The sequence below is a fragment of the Anabrus simplex genome, chromosome 6, assembly GCF_040414725.1.
Source record: "Anabrus simplex isolate iqAnaSimp1 chromosome 6, ASM4041472v1, whole genome shotgun sequence".
Taxonomy (NCBI): domain Eukaryota; kingdom Metazoa; phylum Arthropoda; class Insecta; order Orthoptera; family Tettigoniidae; genus Anabrus; species Anabrus simplex.
Genome location: NC_090270.1, coordinates 350,431,592 through 350,444,387, shown reverse-complemented (window position 1 = coordinate 350,444,387; position 12,796 = coordinate 350,431,592). Strand labels below are relative to the sequence as shown.

The 12,796-nt window shown below is 40.1% G+C and overlaps 1 protein-coding gene across 4 annotated transcripts in view; it reads right to left on the bottom strand.

Moving 5' to 3' along the window:
* LOC136875821 (zinc finger protein OZF) overlaps nucleotides 1-7,674 on the bottom strand; it is an 88,788-nt gene extending 81,114 nt beyond the window's left edge. For 2 of the 4 annotated variants that reach the window (XM_067149444.2, XM_067149442.2), the window contains exon 1: nucleotides 7,461-7,564. In XM_067149444.2, coding sequence (XP_067005545.2) covers nucleotides 7,461-7,465 — 5 coding nt within the window. In that variant the 5' untranslated portion in view covers nucleotides 7,466-7,564. Of the gene's footprint in view, nucleotides 1-6,957; nucleotides 7,114-7,460; nucleotides 7,565-7,616 lie in introns of those variants that run through there. The other 2 variants (XM_067149443.2, XM_068228181.1) reach the window with 2 other exon arrangements.
* Nucleotides 7,675-12,796: the final 5,122 nt, after the last annotated feature.

Genomic DNA, 12,796 nt, shown 5'->3' with positions numbered 1-12,796 from the left:
CAAGATTTGTGGTTAAGACTATTTTTAATATGTATAACTTTCCCTGTTTTTATCTCCTTGTAAGATGTATATTGTTTAATTTCCTGTTGTGTATGTTTATCAGGAACTCAAAACGAGACTTCATTAGTTAGTCGGAACATTTAAAGTATGATGAACTCTTCTCAGAAGAACTCTTAAGGTTTCACCTTACTTTTTCCTGCCTGCTGGCTCTTTAGAAGTGTGTGCGCGTGTGTCTTTTATTCAAGAATCTTTCAAATTCAAATATTTTCGCACTGCAAGTTATGTGCTTAAGCTTATTTTAATATGTACAACTTTTGCTCTCTCAACGGTGCATGTGTTTCTACATTCGTCCCTGTTTTTATCTCCTCGTGAGATATATTATTTAATGTAACACCTTGTGTAAAAAATGGGTTAAATGAAAGGAGTTACATCACGTTCAAGATCATGCTTTCACGTCTTTGAAAAATGAAATTTACCGTTGGTCTTTATAGCTATTGTTGAGAGTGAAGGAGAATTTCCTGTTGTGTATGTTTATCAGGAACTCAAGGGAGACTTCATTATTTAATCGGAACATAGAAAAATGATGAACTCTTCTCAGAAGATCCCTTAAGGTTTCACTTTACTTTGTCCTGCCTGCTGGCTCTTCAGAAATGTGTGCGCGTGTGTTTTACACTCAGGAATCATTCAAGAAGAATATTTTCGCACTGCAAGATGTGTGGTTAAGGTTATTTTTTAACATGTATAACTTTTGCTTTCTCAACGATTCATTTGTTTCTATATTCATCCATGTTTTTATCTCCTTGCAAGATTTGTATTGTTTAATGTAACACCTTGTGTAATATGAATGCCTACACACTGGCCTATTTTCCCATTTTTTGGCTGATGATGACGCCAACACAGCGTCGAAACTAGTCCCAAGTGCAAATACATGTTATAAATAAACCTATAACATTTTTGTATTGAAAAGGTGGAACCTTTCTAGTTTTTCCTATCTTCCATCTGTGATATTGTTACTATTATTGTAATTATCAGTCTTATTTAATTCGATTTTGCAATGCCTGTTGCTTGCAAGATTGTACTTAGATGTATGCATATATACGTATGTGTAGAATAACACTCAATACCTGTACAGTGAGAATTGTTGTATATATCAGAGATTGGATGTGACGTTGGTACATTGTGCAAGATTGGTGGCGATTCTGCCAAGTCATCGCCAAGTCATGGCTACGTCATCGTGAGCTTTTAGAATATGCGCTCAGAGAGTCAGCCGCCCCGGGCTATTTCACAACTATATGTAATATCTGTCGCGTAGGTGAGAGTATGTCATTGTTATTTCTGGAGATTACGTAGCTGTGTCAACCAACGTCTATAAAAGGTGGGTGCATATTGTAGCGTCAGTCATTATTTAAACGGAAGCAGTACAGTGAACAAGTCTACTAGATCAAGAGGCCTTAGTTGGTCAGTCAACGAGTGTGAACGAGAGATGGTGAAGACTTAGTGAGCCATTAATAATTGGTCATTGAGAGAGTGAGGCCAAAAGTTAGTTGGTCACTTAGTTGAAGACACGGACGCAAGAGCTTACCATGGAGTCAGAGAGGGCAACCCTGGACCTGCCAAGAGGTAATACCATATTGACTTACAAAGAAGTCAGATTATACGGAGAAGAAGCAGTCACAAGGATGTATCACCAAGTTAGGCGTGACACATCTACAGTAAACACCAGATCAAAGGAATACGTCGTAATTACACTCAAAGTGTTGAAGGTACAGTCAAGTGAATCAGTGAGGGAAATATTTCGTATAAAGTGTTAAATGTCCGGTCAAGAAGAATTCAAATTCATGCCTAGTTTCTTTCAGTTGCAATGTCATAATTTCATATTCTCATCTGTTTTATCGCAACAAGACTCACTATTTTTTATATATTATTTAAAGAATATATTTTGTTCTATCAAACGAATTCATAGTTTCATTTCTTTGACAGTAAAATATCTTAACCTCAAAATTAATGGGGAAACCGAACGCCAATCTCCTTTTCCCAGAACTTATATGGTATGTTGTCAAAAGTAAGCTTATTACCCCACACCCTAGAAATAGTCAAGAGTGTCATTCTATTATTGCTGCACTGAGTGGTAGCTGGCGCCCTTCAAATAATGTATGTGTAAGTAAGCAGGTAACAAGTAAGTGTGAGTACAAGGTCCGACGAGTGTGTATTTTATTTAATGAATATTAATTTTCATAATTTTCATATTAAATGCAGATATTCAGATTTTTCAAATTAAATTCAGATTTATATGTTTCAAAAGTTTGTCAGACAGTAAGGCAAGTCACAATTTTTAATGATAATCTACATATACGTATATATGCATACATCTAAGTACAATCTTGCAAGCAACAGGCATTGCAAAATTGAATTAAATAAGACTGATAATTACAATAATAGTAACAATATCACAAATAACATAATAATAATAATAATAATAATAATAATAATAATAATAATAATAATAATAATAATAATAATAATAAAATACAGATAAAATCATACAATAATAAAAATACAGATATCATCTTGTAACGGGATTTGAACCGTTACAATGCGATAGTGATTATGGACACTGACGAGTATAATAAGATCTCGGCTATATTGTCAGAGCCTGTTTACAGACTGAGTTCACATGACCCTAAGACTCGTGTGCCCAATGCCAGTATGAAGCTCTTAAGGCAATCTTCAATTCCAAAAGAGGAGGCTGAACATCTGTCCCCGGGGGAAGCAGTGCCACCTAGATTATATGGACTTCCTAAGATCCATAAAATAGATGTTCCTCTCAGATCTGTTGTTAGTGTGATAGGTTCTCCTACATATGCTCTGTCTAAATACCTAAGCAAATTGCTTCAGCCACACATAGGACGTACTGAATCATATGTCAGGAACTCTCGGGTGTATTTATTTTATTTCATTTTTTTGCTAGGGGCTTTACGTCGCACCGACACAGATAGGTCTTATGGCGACGATGGGATAGGAAAGGCCTAGGAGATGGAAGGAAGCAGCCGTGGCCTCTTTTCAGGTACAGCCCCAGCATTTGCCTGGTATGAAAATGGGAAACCACAGAAAACCATCTTCAGGGCTGCCGATAGTGGGATTCGAACCTACTATCTCCCGGATGCAAGCTCACAGCCGAGCGCCTCTACGCGCACGGCCAACTCGCCCGGTCTCTCGGTATTTCATCAACAAGCTGTCAACAATAAGCCTTCAACCTAATGCACGTTTGGTGAGTTTCGAAGTGGAGTCCTTGTTCACTAAAACACGAAAACGTCGACAGAATTGCTCATGTCTCTCATTGAACACCTGTTCCCTGAGGACATTACTAAGCTATTTTACCACTGCATGACTTCGAGCTATTTCTTGTGGGGTGGGAATTTTTACGAACAGACGGACGGATTGGCTATGGGAAGTCCACTTTCGCCCGTAGTGGCTAATTCCTTTATGGAGCATTTTGAGGAGGCTATTGCTTCAGCGCCTGTCAAACCTATGATATGATGGAGGTATGTTGATGACAAGTTTGTGGTCTGGACAGAAGGTCCTGAGAAACTTCATCTATTTCTAAACCACCTAAATCAGCAACATCCGTCAATAAAATTCAATACGGAGATGGAGTCAGGCAGATGCCTTATTTTCTTGGATGTTGTAGTAAGAAAGAAACCGGACAGCTCCTTAGGACATACCATCTATCGTAAGCCTACCCACACTAATCGCAGATTCTCACCACCATCCAGCACAAAAACAAGGCATTCTCACGACACTCACCAAGAGGGCAAGACGAATTTGTGAGCCATCAAACATCTAAGTGGAGATGGATACACACAAAGTCACATTCAAGGGTAATGGTTACAGTGATTTGCAGATTCACAGAGCCCTGAATCCCAGAGAAACAACCAAGCAAAGCTCACAGGAGGAAGAAGTGCCTACCTGCCCTACATTCATAACACCACAGATCGAAGTGCCAAGGTCCTCCGCAAACACAATATAAAAACTGTGTTTGGCACCATCAATAAAACTGCTCACAATCTGGGTAAAACCAAGGACAAATTGTCCCCACTTTTATATCCTGGGGGAATACGAAATTCCCTGTATTTGCGGTAAGTTAGACATTGGCCAAACATGCCGGTCCATTAATGCTCGTATCAAGGAACATGAATGGAATATTCATCTCAACTGCGAGATAAATCAGCAATAGCTGAGCACGCTCTATTGTCGAGTCGTGACGTCATGTTCCAAGATGCTCAAGCTCCTACCCACACTAGACACTACAGGTCCAGGATTATACGGGAAGCTGTGGAAATACGTAAAAATTCTAACAATTTCAACAGGGACACTGGCTATTAATTAAGCAATACCTGGTGTCCAGCCATTAACGATTTACATAGGTAGTTCCCTTCTCTATTGTTATTTCTTTTCGGTGTTTTCCAAATTCATATATGCCTCATCACCAGATGTTTCATTCCAGGCTTGTATCAATGTCGTACCTACATATGTGCATATACCCGTTATGTTATGTGACCCTCTCAGACTGATTCTGATGGTTCCGTCAGCTTCCGCTTCGAACGCTAGCGCTGTACCGCATCCGGGGAGCCATCTGGTGATGAATGAACGTACCATTTCCACTTTTATTGGGTAACGTCTAAATTCAAACCTCATTGTTTTAGAAGCCTTCCTCGTGTACAGTCAAGATTTTTTTCTGAGGACGCAGAGCAAAGTTCCCTGCAAAACGTAAAGAATTTCAGCTTTTATTATTATTTATAAATTTCATTTTCCGTATTGACAGACTCAAAGTATAGATAAGAAATGTGTTTTTCCACCATTCAATACACAATTTATTTTAATATATTAAGCTAGTACCGGTTTCGGCCCTTTAACGGCCATCATCAGCTAGTACATGTTTTGTTTAGCCATTAGACAATACACAAGTTGTTATATTAGGCATCCGGATGTCTAATGGGGGATGGAAATGTATATAATAACATATAATTAAAATATCAGTGGTTAGGGTAAAAAGTTACAAATAGAGTATGAGTATGTAAAACATATTAAAAAACACACAGGCCACAATATACAACATTTAAAAAAGTTTCAACACATTAAAATGGTGCGTATGGGTAGACACTTGTTAAAATCTTCAGTTCATGCTATGTAGATTCCATTCTTCTGTCCTCTGTGCAGTTACTTCTAAGTTATGTTGATTATATTGCGTAAGGTAATCTTCAAGGACATTTTGAAACTAGTGTATGTCTTATTGATGTGGGCCTTTGTCGTGATGAAATTTTGTTGTGTTATATATCCCAACTTGTGATATGCTATGGCAGGTTTCAATATAGCAAACAGCAGGTCTCGAGCTTGTATTTAGAAGTGGTCGGTGGTAACACCTCTCTCGTCTATGTTTGTTCTTGTAGTCTGTAAAGATAAAGTGATGTGAGTATGCCGGTAGTGTGTGTATGAAGGAATGCCTAGTGTGTGTATGGATAGAGTACTTACTATGGTTGTTGTGGAGGTCTTGTGCCGATGCCCTACAACACAACACACACACACACAACAAGCCTTCAAACACATCGGCACAAGACCTCCACAACAACCATAGTAAGTACTCTATCCATACACACACTAGGCATTCCTTCATACACACACTACCGGCATACTCACATCACTTTATCTTTACAGACTACAAGAACAAACATAGACGAGAGAGGTGTTACCACCGACCACTTCTAAATACAAGCTCGAGACCTGCTGTTTGCTATATTGAAACCTGCCATAGCATATCACAAGTTGGGATATATAACACAACAAAATTTCATCACGACAAAGGCCCACATCAATAAGACATACACTAGTTTCAAAATGTCCTTGAAGATTACCTTACGCAATATAATCAACATAACTTAGAAGTAACTGCACAGAGGACAGAAGAATGGAATCTACATAGCATGAACTGAAGATTTTAACAAGTGTCTACCCATACGCACCATTTTAATGTGTTGAAACTTTTTTAAATGTTGTATATTGTGGCCTGTGTGTTTTTTAATATGTTTTACATACTCATACTCTATTTGTAACTTTTTACCCTAACCACTGATATTTTAATTATATGTTATTATATACATTTCCATCCCCCATTAGACATCCGGATGCCTAATATAACAACTTGTGTATTGTCTAATGGCTAAACAAAACATGTACTAGCTGATGATGGCCGTTAAAGGGCCGAAACCGGTACTAGCTTAATATATTAAAATAAATTGTGTATTGAATGGTGGAAAAACACATTTCTTATCTATACTCTAAGAATTTCAGCTTACTTTCTTGACATGGCATAAGCCCAAAAGACTATATCATGTCTATCTGGATCATCTGCTGGCCAGACAGGCATCAATTTTTGAAAATGAGACGAAGTCTCTCATAGTGCATCAGTACTGCCGGTGCTCCAAGTAGACTAGGTATGCACTAGCCATGCGTCTTGGTAGGTGTGCTATTTACCAACCAATGAGCCCAACTTAGCACACTGGGGCAAAACGCTGGCACCCAGGAATGAGTTAGCTGGAATATTTATAACGTACAATAATGGGCCAACTATATTGGTATTATCAATTTACTCATTTGGGACAAATATTTCAGGTTCCCTATGGGAATCAACATCTGTAACAACATACCACTTAGTTGAGTAGCTCGTCCGCTTTCTCCCAAGTCTTCCCAACAAAACATTTGCAACATTTCTGTAATGCTACTCTTTGTTGGAAATCACCCAGAACAAAGTGAGCTGCTTTTAGTGGGAGGGGGGGGGGGGGTCCAGTTCTGATATGAAGTAGTCCTTGTATGGGTGCATAAACTCGGACCATGCCCTAATTTGGCTCTTACCAGAGACTTATATGCCCTCTCCTTTACATCCCTACTACAATTTCTACATACCATCATAACCATGTGCAGAGATCTGTAACGACCTCGTTAAACTGATCATCCAAACGAAGATCACACCTCGTCTATCCCCACGAGATACTGTAATGTTGTGTTGGTATACTTTTAGTGTACAATTTCTCGATGCCCTACATTTTAGAGCATTCTGCGAAAAGCATCTGGGATCAGTAACGCTAGTACACTGACCTGACGATCACGAGTCTCTAGTTCACTCCCATATTACAGGACGCCTACTTCAATATCGACTCGCATATTCTTTCAGATGGCGCAAGAAGTCCGGAGAAACAATTACAGCACTTTCGTCCATAATAAAGACAACGCAAACAATATCTCGTAATTGTAACGCTAAAATTACAAAAGCAGGGCAATACTTATGACGGTATCCACGTACGTCTCGGATGTTTCACTCGATAGGAAACGAGAATAACAATTTGCGGAAGAAAGGAAATAAATACAACTTGATACACTCGATACATCAGGATTAGCATAGGCCTTACTTCATTCGGGCATGGCAACTCTCCTTCGCAATGTATTTTGTGGCATTTTGATGTGAGAAAAACGACGCTTGCGGAGATTCCCGTTCACTTCCGAACAAGTATTCGAAATCCCTCATTAAGCTTAGTAATATGAAGTATATTTACGACTTGCCTCACCCTGAGGTACAGCTGAGTACGTTGAGTATATCACACCTGCATCAACAGTCAATGTGATTCACTGCCACCAACACATGTTACAAAGCAAATAGGGGAACTCGACGCAGACTTTTTTTTTTTTTTTTTTTTTTTTTTAAGCAAGTATTTTGCCCATAATCAAGAAGACATCCTACCTGTGAGCTAAACTCTAGTGTCAGTTTGAGAGAAAGTACTAAACTGCACGGTAGCCTGCGCAGAATTTCGCCAAGGAAGGTGATTAGCAATTCAAAAAGTGCAATTTACCGCTATTGTAAATACTACTCAGGGTTACCAAATGCTCTGAAATGTATACACTGAAAGCAAAGAAATATTTAGCGATGTTCGTCCTACTTTGAATGTGAAGCATCGTTCGTATTTCTTGTGTGGAGATGGGTTCGAACCCCGCCGTCAGCTGTCCTGAGAAGGGTTTTGCGTGATTTCCCATTTTCACTTGCAGGCAAATGCCGGGACAGGTCCTATGCACAGACCACAGGTGATACCAAATTTCATCTTCAATGAGTGTGGCGTGAGGAAGGGCATCCGGTCGTAAAAATGTGCCTCACCTCGTATCCGATCCTGCATCAAGGTGTACTTCTCACAGAGCGGTGGCTACTCGTCGCAACTATGATCCGCAATAAATCTGTTTTATTTCAGGATGACACAATGACTCTCTCTTCTCTACACACCAGTCGCCCAGGTGGCAGATTCCTAGCCTTTTCCTAAATGATTTCTAAGAAACCGGAAACGTATTGAACATCTCCCTTGGTAACTCCCCTTCCTATAAATGAATACCGGTACTCTATAGAGAATAACATAATCTGCAAAAAGCCTTACCTCTGATTCCACTTCTTTACTCATTTCATTTATATATATAAGAAAACGTAAAGGTCCAATAATACTGCCTTGAGGAATTCCTCTCTTAATTGTTACAGGGTCAGATAAAGCTTCCCCTACCCTAATTCTCTGACATCTATTTTCTCAAAATATAGCAACCCATTCAGTCACTCTTTTGTCTAGTCCAATTGCACTTATTTTTGCCAGTAGTCTCCCATGATCCACCCTATCAAATGCTTTAGACAGGTCAGTCACGATACAGTCCATTTGACCTCCTGAATCCAAAATATCTGCTATATCTTGGTGGAAACTTACAAGTTGAGATTCAGTGGAATAACCTCTCGTAAAACTGAACTACTTGCTATCAAACCAGTTATTAATTTCACAAACATGTCTAATATAATCAGAAAGTATGCCTTCCCAAAGCTTACATACAATGCATGTCAAACTTACTGGCCTGTAATTTTCAGCTTTATGTCTATCACCCTTTCCTTTATACACAGGGGCTTCTATAGCAACTCTCCATTCATCTGGTATAGCTCCTTCGGCCAAACAATAATCAAATAAGTACTTCAGATATGGTACGGTACATATCGCAACCCATTGTCTTTAGTATATCCCCAGAAATCTTATCAATTCCAGCTACTTTTCTAGTTTTCAACTCATGTATCTTATTGTAAATGTGAATTTTATCATATGTAAATTTTAAGTCTTAGTTTCCTCCTCTACCTGGACATTTTCCTTGTAACCAACAATCTTTACATACTGCTGACTGAATACTTCTGCCTTTTGAAGATCCTCACATACACACTCCCCTTGTTCATTAATTATTCCTGGAATGTCCTTCTTGGAACCTGTTCCTGCCTTAAAATACCTATACATACCCTTCCATTTTTCACTAAAAATGTTTATGACTGCCAATTATGCTTGCCATCATGTTATCCTTAGCTGACTTCTTTGCTAAATTCAATTTTCTAGTAAGTTCCTTCAATTTCTTCTTACTTCCACAGCCATTTCTAACTTTATTTCTTTCCAGTCTGCACCTCCTACTTAGTCTCTTTATTTCTCTATCATAATATGGTGGGTCTTTACCAATCCTTACCACCCTTAAGGCTACAAACCTGTTTTTGCATTCCTCAACAATTTCTTTAAATCCATCCCAGAGTCTGTTTACATTTTTATTTACCGTTTTCCACCGATCATAGTTACTTTTTAGAAACTGCCTCATGCTTGCTTTATCAGCCATATGGTACTGCCTAACAGTCCTACATTTAAGACCTTCCTTTCTATCACATTTATTTTTAACTATGACAAAAACAGCTTCATGATCACTAATACCATCTATTACTTCAGTTTCTCTATAGAGCTCATCTGGTTTTATCAGTACCACATCCAGGATATTTTTCCCTCTGGTTGGTTCCATCACTTTCTGAATCAGCTGTCCTTCCCATATTAACTTATTTGCCATTTGTTGGTCATGTTTCCTGTCGTTCGCATTTCCTTCCCAATTGACGTCTGGCAAATTCAGATCTCCCGCTACAATCACATTTCTTTCCATGTCGTTTCCCACATAGCTGACTATCCTATCAAATAATTCTGAATCTGTGTCAGTGCTACCCTTTCCCGGTCTGTACTCTCCAAATACATCAAGTTGCCTATTATCTTTAGAAATGAGCCTTACACCTAGAATTTCATGTGTCTCATCTTTAACTTTTTCGTAGCTTACAAATTCTTCTTTCACCAGAATGAATACTCCCCCTCCCACCATTCTATCCAATCTCTACGATACACACTCCAGTATAAATGGTCCGTTATTGGACATTATAAATTTTCCAGCTAGCTCATTCTTGGTTGCCAGCGTTTCGCCCTCGTGTGCTAGGGTGGGCTCATCAGTTGGTACCTAGCACACCTACCAATACGCTGGCTAGTGCATACCGTGGAGGCCACTGCGTAGGCTAACTGGAGCCACCGGCAGTGCCAATGCACCAAGAGACTCTGTCTCATCACTAAAAATTGATGCCTGCTTGGCCATCAGATGATATAGATGTTGATTCCCATAGGGAATCTGAAATATTTGTCCTGAATGAGCAAATTTATAATACCAATATAAATGGTCCGTTATTGGACATTATAAATTTTCCAGCTAGCTCATTCTTGGTTGCCAGCGTTTCGCCCTCGTGTGCTAGGGTGGGCTCATCAGTTGGTACCTAGCACACCTACCAATACGCTGGCTAGTGCATACCGTGGAGGCCACTGCGTAGGCTAACTGGAGCCACCGGCAGTGCCAATGCACCAAGAGACTCTGTCTCATCACTAAAAATTGATGCCTGCTTGGCCATCAGATGATATAGATGTTGATTCCCATAGGGAATCTGAAATATTTGTCCTGAATGAGCAAATTTATAATACCAATATAAATGGTCCGTTATTGGACATTATAAATTTTCCAGCTAGCTCATTCTTGGTTGCCAGCGTTTCGCCCTCGTGTGCTAGGGTGGGCTCATCAGTTGGTACCTAGCACACCTACCAATACGCTGGCTAGTGCATACCGTGGAGGCCACTGCGTAGGCTAACTGGAGCCACCGGCAGTGCCAATGCACCAAGAGACTCTGTCTCATCACTAAAAATTGATGCCTGCTTGGCCATCAGATGATATAGATGTTGATTCCCATAGGGAATCTGAAATATTTGTCCTGAATGAGCAAATTTATAATACCAATATAAATGGTCCGTTATTGGACATTATAAATTTTCCAGCTAGCTCATTCTTGGTTGCCAGCGTTTCGCCCTCGTGTGCTAGGGTGGGCTCATCAGTTGGTACCTAGCACACCTACCAATACGCTGGCTAGTGCATACCGTGGAGGCCACTGCGTAGGCTAACTGGAGCCACCGGCAGTGCCAATGCACCAAGAGACTCTGTCTCATCACTAAAAATTGATGCCTGCTTGGCCATCAGATGATATAGATGTTGATTCCCATAGGGAATCTGAAATATTTGTCCTGAATGAGCAAATTTATAATACCAATATAAATGGTCCGTTATTGGACATTATAAATTTTCCAGCTAGCTCATTCTTGGTTGCCAGCGTTTCGCCCTCGTGTGCTAGGGTGGGCTCATCAGTTGGTACCTAGCACACCTACCAATACGCTGGCTAGTGCATACCGTGGAGGCCACTGCGTAGGCTAACTGGAGCCACCGGCAGTGCCAATGCACCAAGAGACTCTGTCTCATCACTAAAAATTGATGCCTGCTTGGCCATCAGATGATATAGATGTTGATTCCCATAGGGAATCTGAAATATTTGTCCTGAATGAGCAAATTTATAATACCAATATAAATGGTCCGTTATTGGACATTATAAATTTTCCAGCTAGCTCATTCTTGGTTGCCAGCGTTTCGCCCTCGTGTGCTAGGGTGGGCTCATCAGTTGGTACCTAGCACACCTACCAATACGCTGGCTAGTGCATACCGTGGAGGCCACTGCGTAGGCTAACTGGAGCCACCGGCAGTGCCAATGCACCAAGAGACTCTGTCTCATCACTAAAAATTGATGCCTGCTTGGCCATCAGATGATATAGATGTTGATTCCCATAGGGAATCTGAAATATTTGTCCTGAATGAGCAAATTTATAATACCAATATAAATGGTCCGTTATTGGACATTATAAATTTTCCAGCTAGCTCATTCTTGGTTGCCAGCGTTTCGCCCTCGTGTGCTAGGGTGGGCTCATCAGTTGGCCTCCACGGTATGCACTAGCCAGCGTATTGGTAGGTGTGCTAGGTACCAACTGATGAGCCCACCCTAGCACACGAGGGCGAAACGCTGGCAACCAAGAATGAGCTAGCTGGAAAATTTATAATGTCCAATAACGGACCATTTATATTGGTATTATAAATTTGCTCATTCAGGACAAATATTTCAGATTCCCTATGGGAATCAACATCTATATCATCTGATGGCCAAGCAGGCATCAATTTTTAGTGATGAGACAGAGTCTCTTGGTGCATTGGCACTGCCGGTGGCTCCAGTTAGCCTACGCAGTGGCCTCCACGGTATGCACTAGCCAGCGTATTGGTAGGTGTGCTAGGTACCAACTGATGAGCCCACCCTAGCACACGAGGGCGAAACGCTGGCAACCAAGAATGAGCTAGCTGGAAAATTTATAATGTCCAATAACGGACCATTTATATTGGTATTATAAATTTGCTCATTCAGGACAAATATTTCAGATTCCCTATGGGAATCAACATCTATATCATCTGATGGCCAAGCAGGCATCAATTTTTAGTGATGAGACAGAGTCTCTTGGTGCATTGGCACTGCCGG